This window comes from Canis aureus, chromosome 5 (genome assembly GCF_053574225.1).
Source record: "Canis aureus isolate CA01 chromosome 5, VMU_Caureus_v.1.0, whole genome shotgun sequence".
Classification (NCBI taxonomy): domain Eukaryota; kingdom Metazoa; phylum Chordata; class Mammalia; order Carnivora; family Canidae; genus Canis; species Canis aureus.
In genome coordinates, this window is record NC_135615.1 from 20,475,941 (window position 1) to 20,491,150 (window position 15,210).

At 37.2% G+C, this 15,210-nt stretch overlaps 1 protein-coding gene and 1 long non-coding RNA gene across 4 annotated transcripts in view; one reads left to right on the forward strand and one right to left on the reverse strand.

Annotated features, from left to right (window-relative positions):
* The window catches only part of LOC144313789 (uncharacterized), a 112,735-nt gene extending 108,455 nt beyond the window's left edge, over positions 1 to 4,280 (reverse strand). For all 3 annotated transcript variants that reach the window (XR_013379412.1, XR_013379410.1, XR_013379411.1), the window contains exons 1-2: positions 4,156 to 4,280; positions 2,589 to 2,807 (exon numbers count right to left, since the gene is read on the reverse strand). This is a non-coding gene — a long non-coding RNA (uncharacterized LOC144313789). The remainder of the gene's footprint in view (positions 1 to 2,588; positions 2,808 to 4,155) is intronic.
* Positions 1 to 15,210, forward strand: part of CUBN (cubilin) — a 263,301-nt gene that overhangs the window by 8,282 nt on the left and 239,809 nt on the right. The window contains exons 7-14 of the mRNA XM_077897053.1: positions 2,575 to 2,701; positions 3,654 to 3,816; positions 6,083 to 6,214; positions 7,112 to 7,207; positions 9,093 to 9,211; positions 9,405 to 9,591; positions 10,755 to 10,867; positions 13,671 to 13,905. Coding sequence (XP_077753179.1) covers positions 2,575 to 2,701; positions 3,654 to 3,816; positions 6,083 to 6,214; positions 7,112 to 7,207; positions 9,093 to 9,211; positions 9,405 to 9,591; positions 10,755 to 10,867; positions 13,671 to 13,905 — 1,172 coding nt within the window. The remainder of the gene's footprint in view (positions 1 to 2,574; positions 2,702 to 3,653; positions 3,817 to 6,082; positions 6,215 to 7,111; positions 7,208 to 9,092; positions 9,212 to 9,404; positions 9,592 to 10,754; positions 10,868 to 13,670; positions 13,906 to 15,210) is intronic.

Consider the following 15,210-nt stretch of genomic DNA (forward strand, 5'->3'; position numbering starts at 1 on the left):
AAACACTGTTAGGTTAAAAAGACACATAAAAATGAAAAGTCTTTGGGGTGCCTGACTGGCTTAGTGGGAGGAGCATGTGGCTCTTCATCTTGCAGTCATGAGTTTGAGCCCCATGTTTGGTGTAGAGATTATTTAAATAAATAAAAAATAAAAAAGTAAAGAAAGTCTTCAACTAACTACCTTTCAGAATATGGGAATGTGATGTAGAAAAACATTTGTGGAAGAGTAAGTAACACAGACCTAGGTTTTAATTCATCTTCTGCCAATTTCTCATTTTGTGGCCTTGGGCAATGTGAGCCTTGCAGTAAAATGGGATTAATACTTGCCTTTGAGGATCCTAGCAAGGAAGCTGATGGTATACTTGACTGCCTTCCTCCTTCTGTCTTCTCACAATAAGCTACATTTATATGAAAGAAGTATATATACTTTATAGTTCTTTAGAGAAAAGTGTAGGGTGAAAATTCACTCATCTCTAAGTGAGAAGGAGGAGAGAAAGAGAGAGAGAATTTAACTGCAGGTCCATGCACCAGATTCTCCTCTCAAATCGTAAAGTCATTTTCCAGTAGTAAAGCACTTAGTGATAAGAGAAGCACAATTTCCTGAGCACTTCCTACCGGAAAATGTCTTGAGACCCCAAGGTGAAAATAGGACTCATAGATAGGCACTATTATAAGAAATGGAGGCAGAGGGAGTTATTACATTGCCTAAAGTGAACAGTTAATAGTATTATCAGGATTTAAACCTGAGCAGTCTTGTCCCATGGGGTTTTGAATACTCAGACCTCTTTACATGATAGGTTCAGAAAGTAGTAAAGTTGGCTTAAAGATTAAAAAAATCTTTTTGATGAGTGGAAGTGGTGGTACAATAAACTTTTAGCAAGGAAGCTACCTGGATCAAATGCTCAAATATGTATATGAAATAGTGTAGAATTCTATAGTCTCCAAAAGTCTAATGAAATTTCCTGAAAGAATATTCTGTGTAAGGATGAGAGAGTAAAGAGGAAAGGGACAAGGGTATGAGAGGGAGAGTATGGAAAAAGAGAGATGAGAGGAATAGAACTAGTTATGGATAGGGAATGAATAGTTGAAAACATTTTTAAAAGTTTAATCATCTATTGCTATTAGTCTATGATCTTGTCTTAATAAGAAAGGCAACCTTGAAATGATCATGAGTGTAATATATTAATGAACAGATTTTACACAATTATATATTGATGTCAAAAATTGCACGGGACATAATTATACCAAAAAGCATTCATTTATCTGAAATTCAGATTTAACTGGGTGTCCTGTGTTTTTATTTACCAAGTCTGGCAACTACTTATTAAGTGGCTGAATGGTACCATATTCTTACTCTCCTTCTCTGGCCACACTCAGTGATCTCTTCCTCAGAACCCACTGAAAGGTGCTATCCCAGCAATTGTTTCTGGCTCTCCATGGGTACAAGTTCTGTGCCCAGAGCGTGGTTCTTGATGCTTCTCAAATAGCCAGACTCTCCTTCCTCACAATGTCAATTACATATTTGTTTTCATCTTTGGGCATCAGCTGATGTTGTGCCTTAGCAAGGACTGTTAAAAGAGCTTCTTTACCTTATAGTATGGCCCCTTTCCAGAACACTCAGGAAGTAGTTCATGGCCATGCAGGTCCTCCCTCTTCCTTGTCTCTGACCTTTGTTCTTGATGGTCAGCTTTTTCTTTGAGGGCCAATGCTGCTCAAGGCAGGCAAATGGTGACCTCTGGGCCTGGCTCTCCACTCCAGGAGAAGTGCTCAAACATGTGAAGATAAATAAGCTTAGGCTCTGTGACCTCTCCACCTCCTTCCCTGCCCCAGATTGCCATTCTCATAACTTCCACATTCCCTCTGAAGCTGCAGCACAGATAGAAAGCTAACTCAGCAATTTTAAGGATTACAATAGTTTAAAACAACTTTGTTTATGTGATTATTGTTGAACTGAAACTTTCTCATAACCAAACACCCACTGGAAGCTTGGGCATTATGTAAAATTGCATTTGTGAGTTAAAATGTGGCTATGAAAGAAATGTTTCTGTGTTAACCGCATCTCTTATGGATAGAACTATTGCCCTTTGCAATATGATAATTATCATATTCTCTGAGATGTTACTATACCATTGCTTGTGGGGTTATACAATCCCAGAGAGCGTTTGGGAATTTATCAGCTCAGTCAAGGTCATCTGTGCTTACTGGTGGGTCTAGTCAGAGGGACAATGAATGGACTTGATCTCTCCCTTTACCAACCTGAATGAACTCAATCCCCTTTAGTTTATGGATACCTGACCTTTGAAAGTGCCATTTGATGACCTGATACCAGAAGAATTTATGGCGAAAGTCTTGCCCAGATAGTAAGTTGTACACCTCTCATACTATATTTGAGAGATAACACATTTACTCAGTCCACTGCTTGAAGCAGAGCAGAGTGAATCTGGTTTCTGGTTTATGATTCCACGTGAATATCACTGACTTACAGTTGGAATTATTATTTTTTAAATTAATGCTAAGAAACAGGCACTTGCTCTGATGCACAAGCCCTAACATTCTGCTCGTGTGTAACCAACAGTTGTCTCTGCTCACCTGAGACACACGGCCCCCAGTGTGCATCAAAATATGATGACTGTGAAGGGGGCTCCAAGGCACTGTGTGTCCATGGCATCTGTGAGGATCTAGTCCGAGTGAAGGCTGATGAGGTGAGTCCCTCCCAGAATGTGGCTCCTTGGAGGGAGTCATGGTTATTCATTCCTCCTCCCGCATGTCTGTGTGTGAGCACAGCTCTGGACAGCTGCAGGGAGGAAGCTGGGCACAGGTGAAGAAAAAGATGTGAGCTTTTCATAAATAAACAGAAACCTGGACTCAGAGGTGATATCATTATAGAAATTACTACCATTTTTATTATTCCTTCATAAATCTGCAAGACATAACCTTCTCTTGGCCTTGTGGGTTATAACAGTGATGAGACATGGGAACACCAGAGGCCCGTTCTTGGTGGCAGCATGGTGTTCTAAGGAATCTGGATTGTTCCTGGCCCGGGAGTACCTTTGAATGCTGCAGATTCTAAGCCACCTCCCTGAGTGCCCCCTGGGCTTTGGATCCTGACAACCTTGACTCCTGACCTTTAAGATCATCCAGCCCTGGCCTGCTCGGCCTTGTATGAAACCTTTGGGTCTTTATTTTTAGTTCTATTTTTTTTTCCTACTCATGTGATGGAAAATGGTTCCCTTCCAGTGATGGTGGGAGGAGGGAGTGGGTGGGAGGGGAAAGAGAGACTTTCAAAAAGGAAACAAACAGAATTGATTTTTCCAAGGTCTGTGTCTCCATGGGTGTTTTTCCCTCTAAAAACATAGCAGGCTGAGTGGATTGACTTTAATTATATTGACTTACAGTTCTTGATTGTTGTTGCTCTTTCCCTGGCATCTTTGGGGCAAATTATAGGTTTTCCTTACTCTGAAATAAAGATGTTTCTCTTTTCTGCATGGTCTGGTCTAAATGCTTAATCATATGGGGAGAAAAAGAGAAGCCACTCAATTGGGCTTATGGAAATGAATGCTGGAGGATAAACAGTTGGGGGCTTGGTGAGATTTTCAAAGGCTTTCTTGCTCATTTTCTTGATTGCCTTGATTCACACTGTTGTCATCTTCCCAGCCCAAGTACAACTGCATCTGCGATGCTGGGTGGACATCCCCACTGAATAGCTCAGCCTGCGTGCTGGACATAGACGAGTGCAATCTCCAGCATGCACCATGTTCACCTCTTGTGCAGTGCTTCAACACACAAGGTTCTTTCTACTGTGGGGCCTGCCCGACAGGTATGTGTACTCATCCACGCCCGGTCAGGGCAGGTGCCAGAATAGATTTCCTTCCACTGCCAAAAGATAAGTAAACTGTTCTCAGGAAGCATTCCGATCTCATTTCATGTCCTATTTCACTAACTCCTACTGCAGACCATCCTCTTGCTGTAATAAGTCACCAACAGAAATCAGAGGGCCAGGGTCAAGTACTGGGGGCAGGGTCAAACACCCAATTGCTATGACCGTCAGTTGACTTGGATTTGCTCTAGCCCTACCTTCCTTACTAGCCAGATGTTTACAAACTTGGGCAGATTATTTCACCTCTTAGTGTCACCTCTGGAGTCCAGTTGTTCTCACCTGAGTGTGTCATTGGAAGACCCTGTGATCTTGCTGTAAATAGGGATGTCCAGCTCCAGCCTCAGACCCACAGAGACTAAACCTCCAGGTCAGGTCACATGCCACATCACTGAAGACAGGCTCTAGGGTTGAGTCTACACTTCATCTCTCTCTCTCTATGAGATCATCATTATGCATTCAATGCATATTTGTAGATTGCCTACTATGGGCAAAGCACTGTGCTAGGTGCACCGGTCAGCAAGTAACCAGACCTCAGAGAGTCTACAAGGCCCACTGGCACTCCTTGTGTGTGGTTGGAAGGTGGAGCATATAAGAATATAATTCTTTTATGGAAATCTCATTGAGAGACTGTTCTAGGCCATTTTTAATTCTTGCAACTATGACAAAATCAAGAAATGTTAGGAATTAGTATTATTCTCACTTTAAAGTATAAGAACATGGAGCTTGGAGAAGGTAAATAACTTGCCCAAGGTCACATAACTTATAAGCAGTCAGGATTCAAACCCCGGTCTGCCTGACTGCTGATATGAGCTGGGCTGCTGAATACTTCATTGTTCTGTCTTGTCAAAGGAACCCACACACCTGTTGTTTCCTCTAGTGACTTTTGGTTTAGTGACTTTCTTCACATTATGTGCTCAGATCTCATAGAAATCTGTAGAAAGAAATTGAAAAAAAAAACACATAAAGGCTTTTTCCTTCTAGGTTTTCAGGGGCAAATAAAATTTACAAATAACCACATTCTTGAAGGTAATTTGCCAGGGACACTCTTTAAAACCTAGAAATCAGAAAAATAAATTGTTCGAGCTATATCGAGCTTTTATCATGAAGGAAAAAAAAGAGAAACAAAAGTTTTTTTGTTTTCCTGTTAATCACCTTATTTTTTCCTGCATATCAAAATAACACATGCTGCGTATTAAGTATAAAGAAAGTATAAAAATATGAAAATAAAATACCTATAGTCTTATGCTCAGAGAACCATCATGGACATCAGGGCATAGTTCCTTTCAGCTTTCTTCTGCACATTCTTCACCCACAAATAGTATAATTTTCATAGGTAGATTTTTAGAAGGAGACTCCACCTAGATGAAAGAAATGAATATTTTTTAAAATTTAGAAGATTTAAAATATTCTTATGATAATTTTAATCATTTGAATAAGATAATAAAACTCACTATTACCATTGATTTCAACAGAAATATTAGACTAAAATGCTCCTCTTTCTTCACCTTCAGCCATACCTCCTAATGAGACCACTGTTAGCAATTGTCCTCTCTTTTCTTCTTCCTTTTCCTTCACTCACACAAATACATAGACACATACACAAATAAAAAAAAAAAAACAAAATTCTTGACCCCAATTGGGATCATATTCTGCATATTATTCTAAAATTTTATGTTATTAGTTAAAGTGTATATGGGAAAATTTTTTAATATATGTATATGTGCATGTCATTAAAAATAGTTTTTAGTATTCAGTGGTATAGATGAGTCTTAATATATTCAGCCAAACTGCTAAAGATCATTGAGAGTTGTTGCTTTTTTTTCCCCATTACACAACTCCACCATAGACATCTGCTTGCCTACATCTGTAGATACAGGCAGTTTCTATCTCTGTAGAAAAAGTTTTAAGAAGTGAAACTGTTAGTCAAAAGGTATATATTTTAAAAATATTAATGAATACTGCTAGATCTCTTTCCAGATAGATTTCACTAATTGAAATTCTGACTAAAAGTATGTGAATACGTCATTTGCCCACCTCTTTGCCAGAATTTAAAACAGTTTTTGCCAGCCTGAGGAGTAGAGTCTACCTCATTTTAATCTATAGTTAATTATAGTGAGGCAGGTTTTTATGTATCTTGGGTGATTTGCATTTCTTTGTTGATAACTTGTTTATAGAGCTAACTTTTCAAATCTTCTGATCTTTCTAGGCTGGCAAGGAAATGGATATAGTTGCCAAGATATCGATGAATGCAAGATAAATAATGGCGGTTGTTCTGTGGTCCCACCTGTCATGTGTGTGAATACACTTGGGTCTTACCACTGTCAAGCGTGTCCACCAGGTGCAACACCTAATTTCCTGACAACCTTATTTTATTTTTTTCGGGGATGGGGAGGAAAGGTAGAGGGAGAGGGAGAGAGAGAGTCTGAAGTAGGCTCCACACTCAGTGTCAAATGCAATGTGGGACTCGAACTCACGACCTTGAGATCCTAACTTGAGCTGAAATCAAAGGTCAGGCACTTAACCACCAGAGCCACCCAGGCACCCCACTTGTGCTCTATTTTAAATATGATTCTGTCTAAGGAGATATACTGAGCAGTGCCAAAAGTTTTATTTAACTTACGGATTCAGAGCATGTTAGTTAAGCTATATTATGAAAAGTGATAAAAAATATTTTAATATCAGTGGAAAACAACAAACTTTTTGTAAAGACTTTATTTATTTGAGAGAGAGAGACAGAGAGACAGAGACAGAGATAGTGACTGAGCACAAGCAGGGAGGGGTGGGAGAAGCAGACTCCCTGCTCAGCAGGCTCAATCCCAGGACCCTGGGATCATGACCTGAGCCAAAGGCAGATGCTTACCTGACTGAACCACCCAGGTGCCCCAAAACAACAAACCCTTACAAATTGTGAAACAGCCTGTGGAGATAATGCAGAATTTGAAAAATTTTCTCTGTGGATCACAGGCCTACAGCTCCATTGTTTGCCAAAATACAATGTACCCATGAGATGTTTTTGTCATTAGAAACAACCCAGAACATTGTTTATGCAATCAGGTTCCCAACTCTTATCCTTTTTCTTAATGATAGGAATTTGTATATGACACTTCACATTTATCTTTTCTGTTCTGATGATAGAAGATCTCTGGTTGGCCTGGTTCATGTTATTTGGTTCTCGGACTGGGATTCTTCAATATACTTTATGTTGTTTGTTAAGCCCTGCTCTTGCTGTTATCAGGGTACCAAGGCGATGGCAGAGTGTGCACAGTCATCGATATCTGCTCAGTCAATAATGGAGGCTGCCACCCAGAAGCATCATGCTCCTCAGTTCTAGGTGATGACTCTCTCTCTGATTGGGGGTAATTTAATATGACCCTCTAATACAAATCAACATTTAAAAACAAAATCCTTTATCCTCAAAATTCTTATTTTGATCTTCAAACCAAAAGGGAATTTAAAACTATACATTTGGTTTTTTTAATGTAGAAGACTGTGTTCTTCTCTGGTCTGGTCTAATATAGCAATTATTTCCCAAGATAATCAAGCCAGCTAATTAATTTATGACTGTATTCAAGCAAACAGGAAGGAGAAAGGGAGGAAGAACCACCTGTCAACTCCTTTGAGCAATCATCTGTCAACTCCCCTGTGTCACTGGCCAGGACTGAACCCTGTTGCTAACCCTGGCTGCAAGGGAGACTGGAAAATGTAGTTTATTTCAGGTGCTCATGCCACCAGTTAAAATAAGGAATTCATTACTAAAGAAGGGAAAAATGGATCTAGGGTGATAACCAACAGTGTCTACAATGCTGTGTAAGAAAAATTTCACCTCCTATGGTTTAAAAAATGTATATTGCTAAATTTTCCTCCAGAAATGCATCAATTTATACTCATCAACAGTGTGTAAGGGTATACATGTATTCCATCCATGACAATAATAGATACTATTGTTATTTTTCAACTTTGGTCAATTTTATAGGCAAAAATTACCTTCTCATTATTTTAATTTTGACTAAATCAAAATTCCTTTTTGATTACTAATAATTAATACATTTTACATATTTACTGACTTTATTTTTTCTATTTGTTCATGTCCTTTGTTCATCTACTTTCTTATTGATTTGTAAAATTTCATTACATACTAAGGATATTATCTCTTATTGTGTCTTATGTTTTACATGTATTTTCCCTGGCATATTGTTTTTATTTTAATTGTATTAAAATACAATTTTAATTGTATTTTCTATTTAGAAGTTTAAAATTTCTCTGTAGTCAAAAAGATACATCTTTTCTTGTAGGATTTTCTGGTCTTGGAATTAGGCCTTTCCTACTGAACTCTAAAAAGAGTCCAGTGTTTGCTCTTTTGTCCTATCATTTATTTTTAAAATTAAGATCTTTTATCTTTTGGGGATTTACTTTTATATATGGCATCAAATAGACATTTTTTCTTGATATTTTTGTTCAAATACGTGCTCCAACTTCATTTATTGAATAATATATCATATCTCTTGGTATTTGCAAATAGCACTTTTATTTTTACTGACTTGTGATAAATATATGCACATATGTAAAAGAATACTTATGTGTAAATATGATGTGTATAATATATATGTATATATAGAGAGAGAACTTATATATATGTATCTACTTGTGACTATCAATTGTTTATTAAATAACAGCATACTGAAGTGGTTCGAAACATGGATTCTAGAAAAATACTGCATGGATTTTGATCTTCTCCGTGGTTCCACAATATTCTAGCTATGCATCCTTAGTTAAGCACTAAATTTTTCTGTGTTTTGTACTCATCTATAAATGTGGATTAAAATAATACCTATTTATAGTCAATATGGGTATACTGCTTGCAACAGATAACATCTTCACAAGCATACTCTTTCTGCTGTCAACCTCTCCATGAGAAACTCTCCTTTTCCCTGGTGTACCTCACATTTGTACGCAACTCAGGACCATGGCATATGAACTGACAACACCAGTGTCAATTTGTATAAAAACTATTAGAAATGTGTAATGCCTTTCTAATTTTTAAGATAAAAAATAGAAAAAGATTCTGATATTTTCTCTTTACGCCTGGCATTTCTGCCCCAAGAGAAGTGCAGATTTGACTTTGGCAATGTCTTAGCTAGAAAACAGAGCCTGAGTTTTGTTACTGGGTCTGAATCCAGGAGATCTGTATTTATATTTCTATTTTGATTTCTCAACAGGTTCGTTACCTCTCTGCACTTGTCTCCCGGGGTATACTGGAAATGGTTATGGGCCAAATGGATGCGCGCAACTCAGTGATACTTGCCTGAGCCACCCCTGTTTAAATGGCCAGTGCATTGTGAGTCCTTTAACCTTTTATACTTAGCAATTAACATTTAAATGAATTATTACAAGTTAGGCTATCATAAGATGTTTGTGGCTCAAAACCTGCTGCCTACATCATGGAACACTACTTTTCTTTGTTATTTGAGTAGATTCATGTTTATAGTCTGCTCATTTGTTTTATGGTGATTATGTTTTTCTTTCCTTAGGAAACAGTCTCTGGTTATCTTTGTAAGTGTGAATCAGGTTGGGCTGGCATCAACTGTACAGAAAATATAAATGAGTGTCTCAGCAACCCCTGCTTTAATGGAGGAACTTGTGTTGATGGTGTTAATGCCTTTAGTTGTGAATGCACACGTTTCTGGACTGGATTCCTCTGTCAGATTCCCCAACAAGGTATGCTAAGTATTTCTTCTATCACAGATGCTCACAGCCTTGGAAGGATCATCCCTCAATGAGTCTTGCTGCAGATTCTTCTACTTTCTTGTCTAGTTACTCCAATACTTACAACTAAGTCTTTCCTTGAAGCAGTAGTATAGCATTTACAAAGTAAATATCTATCTCAATTTAAGCCAGACGAACCTTCCTTCAAAGGAAGAATTAAATTAGTATTTGCCATTTTTATTTTGTCCATTCTGAAAACAAAATATGCTAAGGTATTATAGTTCTCTAAGGGAGAGTTTTCTCTACTTCAGCCATTTTACTTTCCTATAATATTATACTAAATCATGTCACCCTCCTACTCTAGATCACATAGTCACTTCCTATTGCCCATTAAATAAAGATTGGGACTGTTATTCAATTATTCTGTATAGCTAGGCCTTACCCTATCCAATTAATCTTATTTTTTTACTAGTTCCCTAATAATTCTCCCTTTCCAAGTCAGACATCTTAACACCTGACCCCATGTACCACCATGCTGTGTTGCTTTATTTGGGATACTTTTCTCCCCAGACTTCTCCAAATTCTTTCTTTGCTTCACATCCAAATGTGTCTGTCCCACAGGAGTACTTCACCTTCAAGCCTCAATCTCTTTCATCAAGCCTCTTCTGATTACTCCAGCCCTTTCCTATAACTCTTGATTCTGAATCAGTATATTTATTGAGACTTTACTATGTGTTTAAACTCTGAGAGGTGCTGTGGAGAAATAAGCATGAAATACTATCTCCACATATTATCTGTTCATCTTCTGGTTGAGGAGACGAGTCTAATACAAAATGGCAGAGTAGAGGCAAGAACTAGAGATCAGAACTAAGTTGTGTGAGGTCAAGTCAAGTGCTATGGAGGCAGAGAGAATGGGAACCAGGGTAAACAAAAAGAGGCCGGGGAGGTTCATTGTGGTGACAACGAGATATCAAGTGGACTTCAGACAAGAGGTGGGACTTAGGTGGGTATCCAAGGGAAAAGGGGCTAGGGAGAAGAAAGAGAGTGGCAGGGCATTTGTCTCCAGTGTTAATTACTCAGACCTCTCTAATATTTCAACAGCAGAGTTAGAGTTGCCTGGCCTCTTCCTTTTCGGAGTCTCTGTAAAGCAGAATTCATCTTCTTTCCCTTTGTAGTTTGTGGAGGGTCCCTCTCGGGGATGGATGGAAGCTTCAGCTATATGAGCCCTGATGTTGGTTATGTCCATGATGTCAACTGCTTCTGGGTTATCCGAACTGAAGATAGAAAGGTAAATGTAACATCTCCTGCCCAAATTTGCATCTCATTTATATACCTGAATATGTAATATGTGTATATATTACATAAAATACAGATAGTGGTAATCCAACTATCATATATTGAGGACCTGCTAGGTGTCAGGTTTTGGGCTAGATATTTTATGCACCTTTCTCAAAACTTACACTAACTCTTTGAAATCAGTGGTGGTATCCTCAGTCTGTAGATGAGATAATGGAAACCAAGATAAGCTAAGTAATTTTTTAAAAATACTTTTTAGCTGATAGTTAGACTAGTTGGATTTCAAAGTCAAGTTTGTCTGATTCCAAAGTCCGTGCTTTTGTCCAGTATGGATAATTCAATGCAAGGATTGGCTGACTGCAAGCCAGGAATTTGTAAAGTTGTGTTGTTCCTGAGACAGTTGTGTTTGAAGATGACCATTCAGTGTTCTGTTGGTTATTATACAAAATGGGGACAACTACAAAGATGGTTTTCTCATCAAAGCTGTCTTTGTGCCATTGCTCTCTGCCAATTGCTTGATATACACTGTGTCATTGTTATTCTCATTTTATGTCTGAGGAAAGGGAGCTGGAGCAGCTGAGGAATTTGTCCAGGGTTACATGGTTTGTAAGTGGCATGCAGTGACTCAAGACCAGGACATTGAACTCCAATGACTCTGAACTGAGACATGAACACTTCAAGTTAAGATATGACTCTGAGGTTTTTAGAGCTTTTATCCCTAGCATTAATTACTCAGACTTTTCCAAATATTTATTTCTCAACCAACTCCTAGGCTCATTAAAATGAAGTTTGTATGTCTGAATAGATAAGGTTTTCCCTTGGAATTCTGTGAACTTTTTCCAGCAAACTAATGTTACAGGGGTCATTGTACAATGGTCACAACACATTTTTTTCCCTTGAGATGGGAGGATTCTTTGGGGCCTGGTGACCCCACAATAGCATGAACTCCAAAATCGATTTCACAGTGGGTATGTTATGTGAATTTCCTTCCTCCCATTTAGTGTGCATGAATTCTGTTTCCTGACATTGAAAACACTTTACTTTCAAGAACAGTCATTTTATGAAAAAATTTTAATACTTTTTTATTGATTTGTAAAAGTAAAAATTCATCATGTTTTTCTTGATTACTTTGATTTTATATGTTGTTATCTTCACAATTTACATAATTTGTAAATTGATTAACAGTCGAAATTTTGTAGAAATCAGGATAGTTCAGTTCATGAACATTTATTTGATTTTTATTGAAATTGCTTCAAGGACAAAAATGATGCAATGTTTGGTAACAGATCTTAAAAATTCCCCAGCATAGAATTTCAAAAATACCCTGTTATCCTTTCTCATTAGCTAAATGCTGTTGTGGTTTTAGATCATAATGGAAGTCAAATTCAACAACCTCTTTTAGTAGTTTGGCTCTCTTAAGTGATGTTATCCATATAAATCCTTTTTTATTTTTTAAATTGTATTATGTTATTTATTATTTTATTAATTATATTATTATGTTTAAGTTTGTAATTCTAACGTTTTTTTTTAATTTTTTATATTTTTTATTTATTTATGATAGTCACAGAGAGAGAGAGAGAGAGAGGCAGAGACACAGGCAGAGGGAGAAGCAGGCTCCATGCACTGGGAGCCTGATGTGGGATTCGATCCCGGGTCTCCAGGATCGGGCCCTGGGCCAAAGGCAAGCACCAAACCGCTGCGCCACCCAGGGATCCCCTAATTCTAACGTTTTAACTTAGAAATGAATTTTTATATTTATTCTCTTCTACTTGTATGCTCAGAACTCTTTAGATTACTTTTTCCTTCTTCTCCATTCTTGATATCACTCATCTGTTAATGATAGCCAACCATTGAGGACTTGCTGACCTTACACACATATACACCATGCCTACTTAGTCTATAACCTGAGGTTATCAATCTGTTAGTATCTTATTGAGAGGTTCAGAGAACCCCCAGGAATCAGCATCTCTGGGGATCAGTGAACATTTGTGTGTATTTTACACACAACAGGTTATTCAGGTGATCAGGGTATAAATCCTTGTGAATGGTAATATAAATCAGTAATGTTTAATTCAAGTATACTTTTCAAACCAGTGTATTTTACTAGTATAGAAACATTGTCAGCTATGCACTTGAAGTGCCTTTGTTTAATGGACTTGACAGTTTAATGCAATCTAGGTAAATATATCACATTAACCCCTCAGTAACAACTCAATGGATATAAAGTTTCAGTTATGCAAGATGAGTAAGTTCTAGAGATCTGTTATACAACATAATGCCTATAGTTAACAGTATGGTATTGTGCACTTCAACATTTGTTAAGACAGTGGAACTCATGTTGCATTCTTACCACTAAAAGAAAAAAAGAAAAAGAGACACAAGGAAACTCTATGAGGTGTTGGATATGCCTATTTACATTGATTGTGATAATGACATTATAGGTGTTGGCATATGTTCAAAAACTCATCAAATCACACACATTTAATATGTGCAGTTCTTTGTATACAAATTGTACCTCAATAAAGCTGTTAAAAATAATTTCATTAACATTAAGATTTTGGATATGTTTTGGTATTAGCTAAAGCCTAAGCAATTAACACAAGTTCTTGAATATGTAGAATTGTCATTTGTATTTGTGGATAATTGGGAGAAATTATAGATATATCTCTTGAAAGGTAACTTAATATGAATGTTTCCTAATTAAGTGGGAGAAATACTTTAGAGTTAACATTATGTTAATTAATTTCATGTTAATGGAAATGAAAAATAACGTATTGTGACCTCTACATTTTTAGGTATTGCGTATCACTTTCACCTTTTTCCAGTTAGAATCAGTGAACAATTGTCCACATGAGTTTCTTCAGATTCATGATGGAGATTCCTCTGCAGCACTTCAACTTGGAAGATTCTGTGGCTCTGTTCTCCCTCATGAACTTCTCAGTAGTAACAATGCTCTCTATTTTCATCTCTATTCTGAACATTTCAGAAGTGGGAGAGGTTTTACAATAAGATGGGAAACACAGCAACCAGGTATGTGAACATGAAAAAAAATCAAGCAAAATCTTGAGATTATTAAGTTTTCTTGATTAATATTAGACTTGTGGATCACATTAAATGTTTTGAGGTCCAGGGATTATATCATACTTTTACAATTCTTTGAAAATCATATAAATCTAAAATGAATTATAAATCTAAAATGGGGCAGCCCGGGTGGCTTAGTGGTTTAGCACCACCTTCAGCCAGGGTGTGATCCTGGAGACCTGGGATCGAGTCCCATGTCAGGCTCCTGCATGCAGCCTGCTTCTCCCTCTGCCTGTGTCTTTGCCTCTCTCTCTCTCTCTCTCTCTCTCTCTCTCTCTGTATCTCTCATGAATAATTAAATAAAATCTTTAAAAAATAATAAATCTAAAATGAATTCTATTTAGTGTTCAGAGATAATAAAATTTAGATGAAGGGATCCCTGGGTGGCGCAGCGGTTTAGCGCCTGTCTTTGGCCCAGGGCGTGATCCTGGAGACCTGGGATCGAATCCCACATCGGGCTCCCGGAGCATGGAGCCTGCTTCTCCCTCTGCCTGTGTCTTTGCCTCTCTCTCTCTCTCTCTGTGTGACTATCATAAATAAAAAAAATAAAAAAATAAAATTTAGATGAATAAAAAAGATTAAAAACCATGAGTCTTGATGGGTCCCTTATGAAATTACCAAACAGCATTCTTAGAAACTTTACTAGTAAATTACTACAGGAATGTTGTTGATGACATTGTATTTATATTAAAAAATATAAGCAGATAATAACATATGATCATATTTTCTCCTTGAAAAAAGCATACAATACGCACTGGTTTGTAGTTTGCTTTTTCACTTGATATATCCTAGAGACTACTCCAGAACTAGAGTATAGTGTACATTACATGGATATCTCATTCATTGTCTATTTCAGTCAGTACTTTCTTGATGCATATTTGGCTTGTTTCCAGTCTTTTGGAATTCCAAATTGTACTGCAACAAAGTCCTTGTGAATTTGTCTTATTGTATTTTTGCTAATGTATCTTTGGGATAGATTTCTAACAGTATGATTACTTGATCAAAAAATAAATGCCTATGTTTTTGCTAGACATTATTGTTTTCAATATTCTGGATATGTATCATTCTGAGAGACAAGAAATGGTATCTTAGCAAGGTTTTTATTTGTATGTCCCTTGTTATGAGTGAGGCTGAACATCTTTTCAAAGGATAAAGGACAGTTGAATTTTTACTAGTGAACTCTTTGTTTATGTCTCTATTTTTTAGAACCTCTTCATATATTAGGGATATTAATTCTTTGTATTATGCATTAAA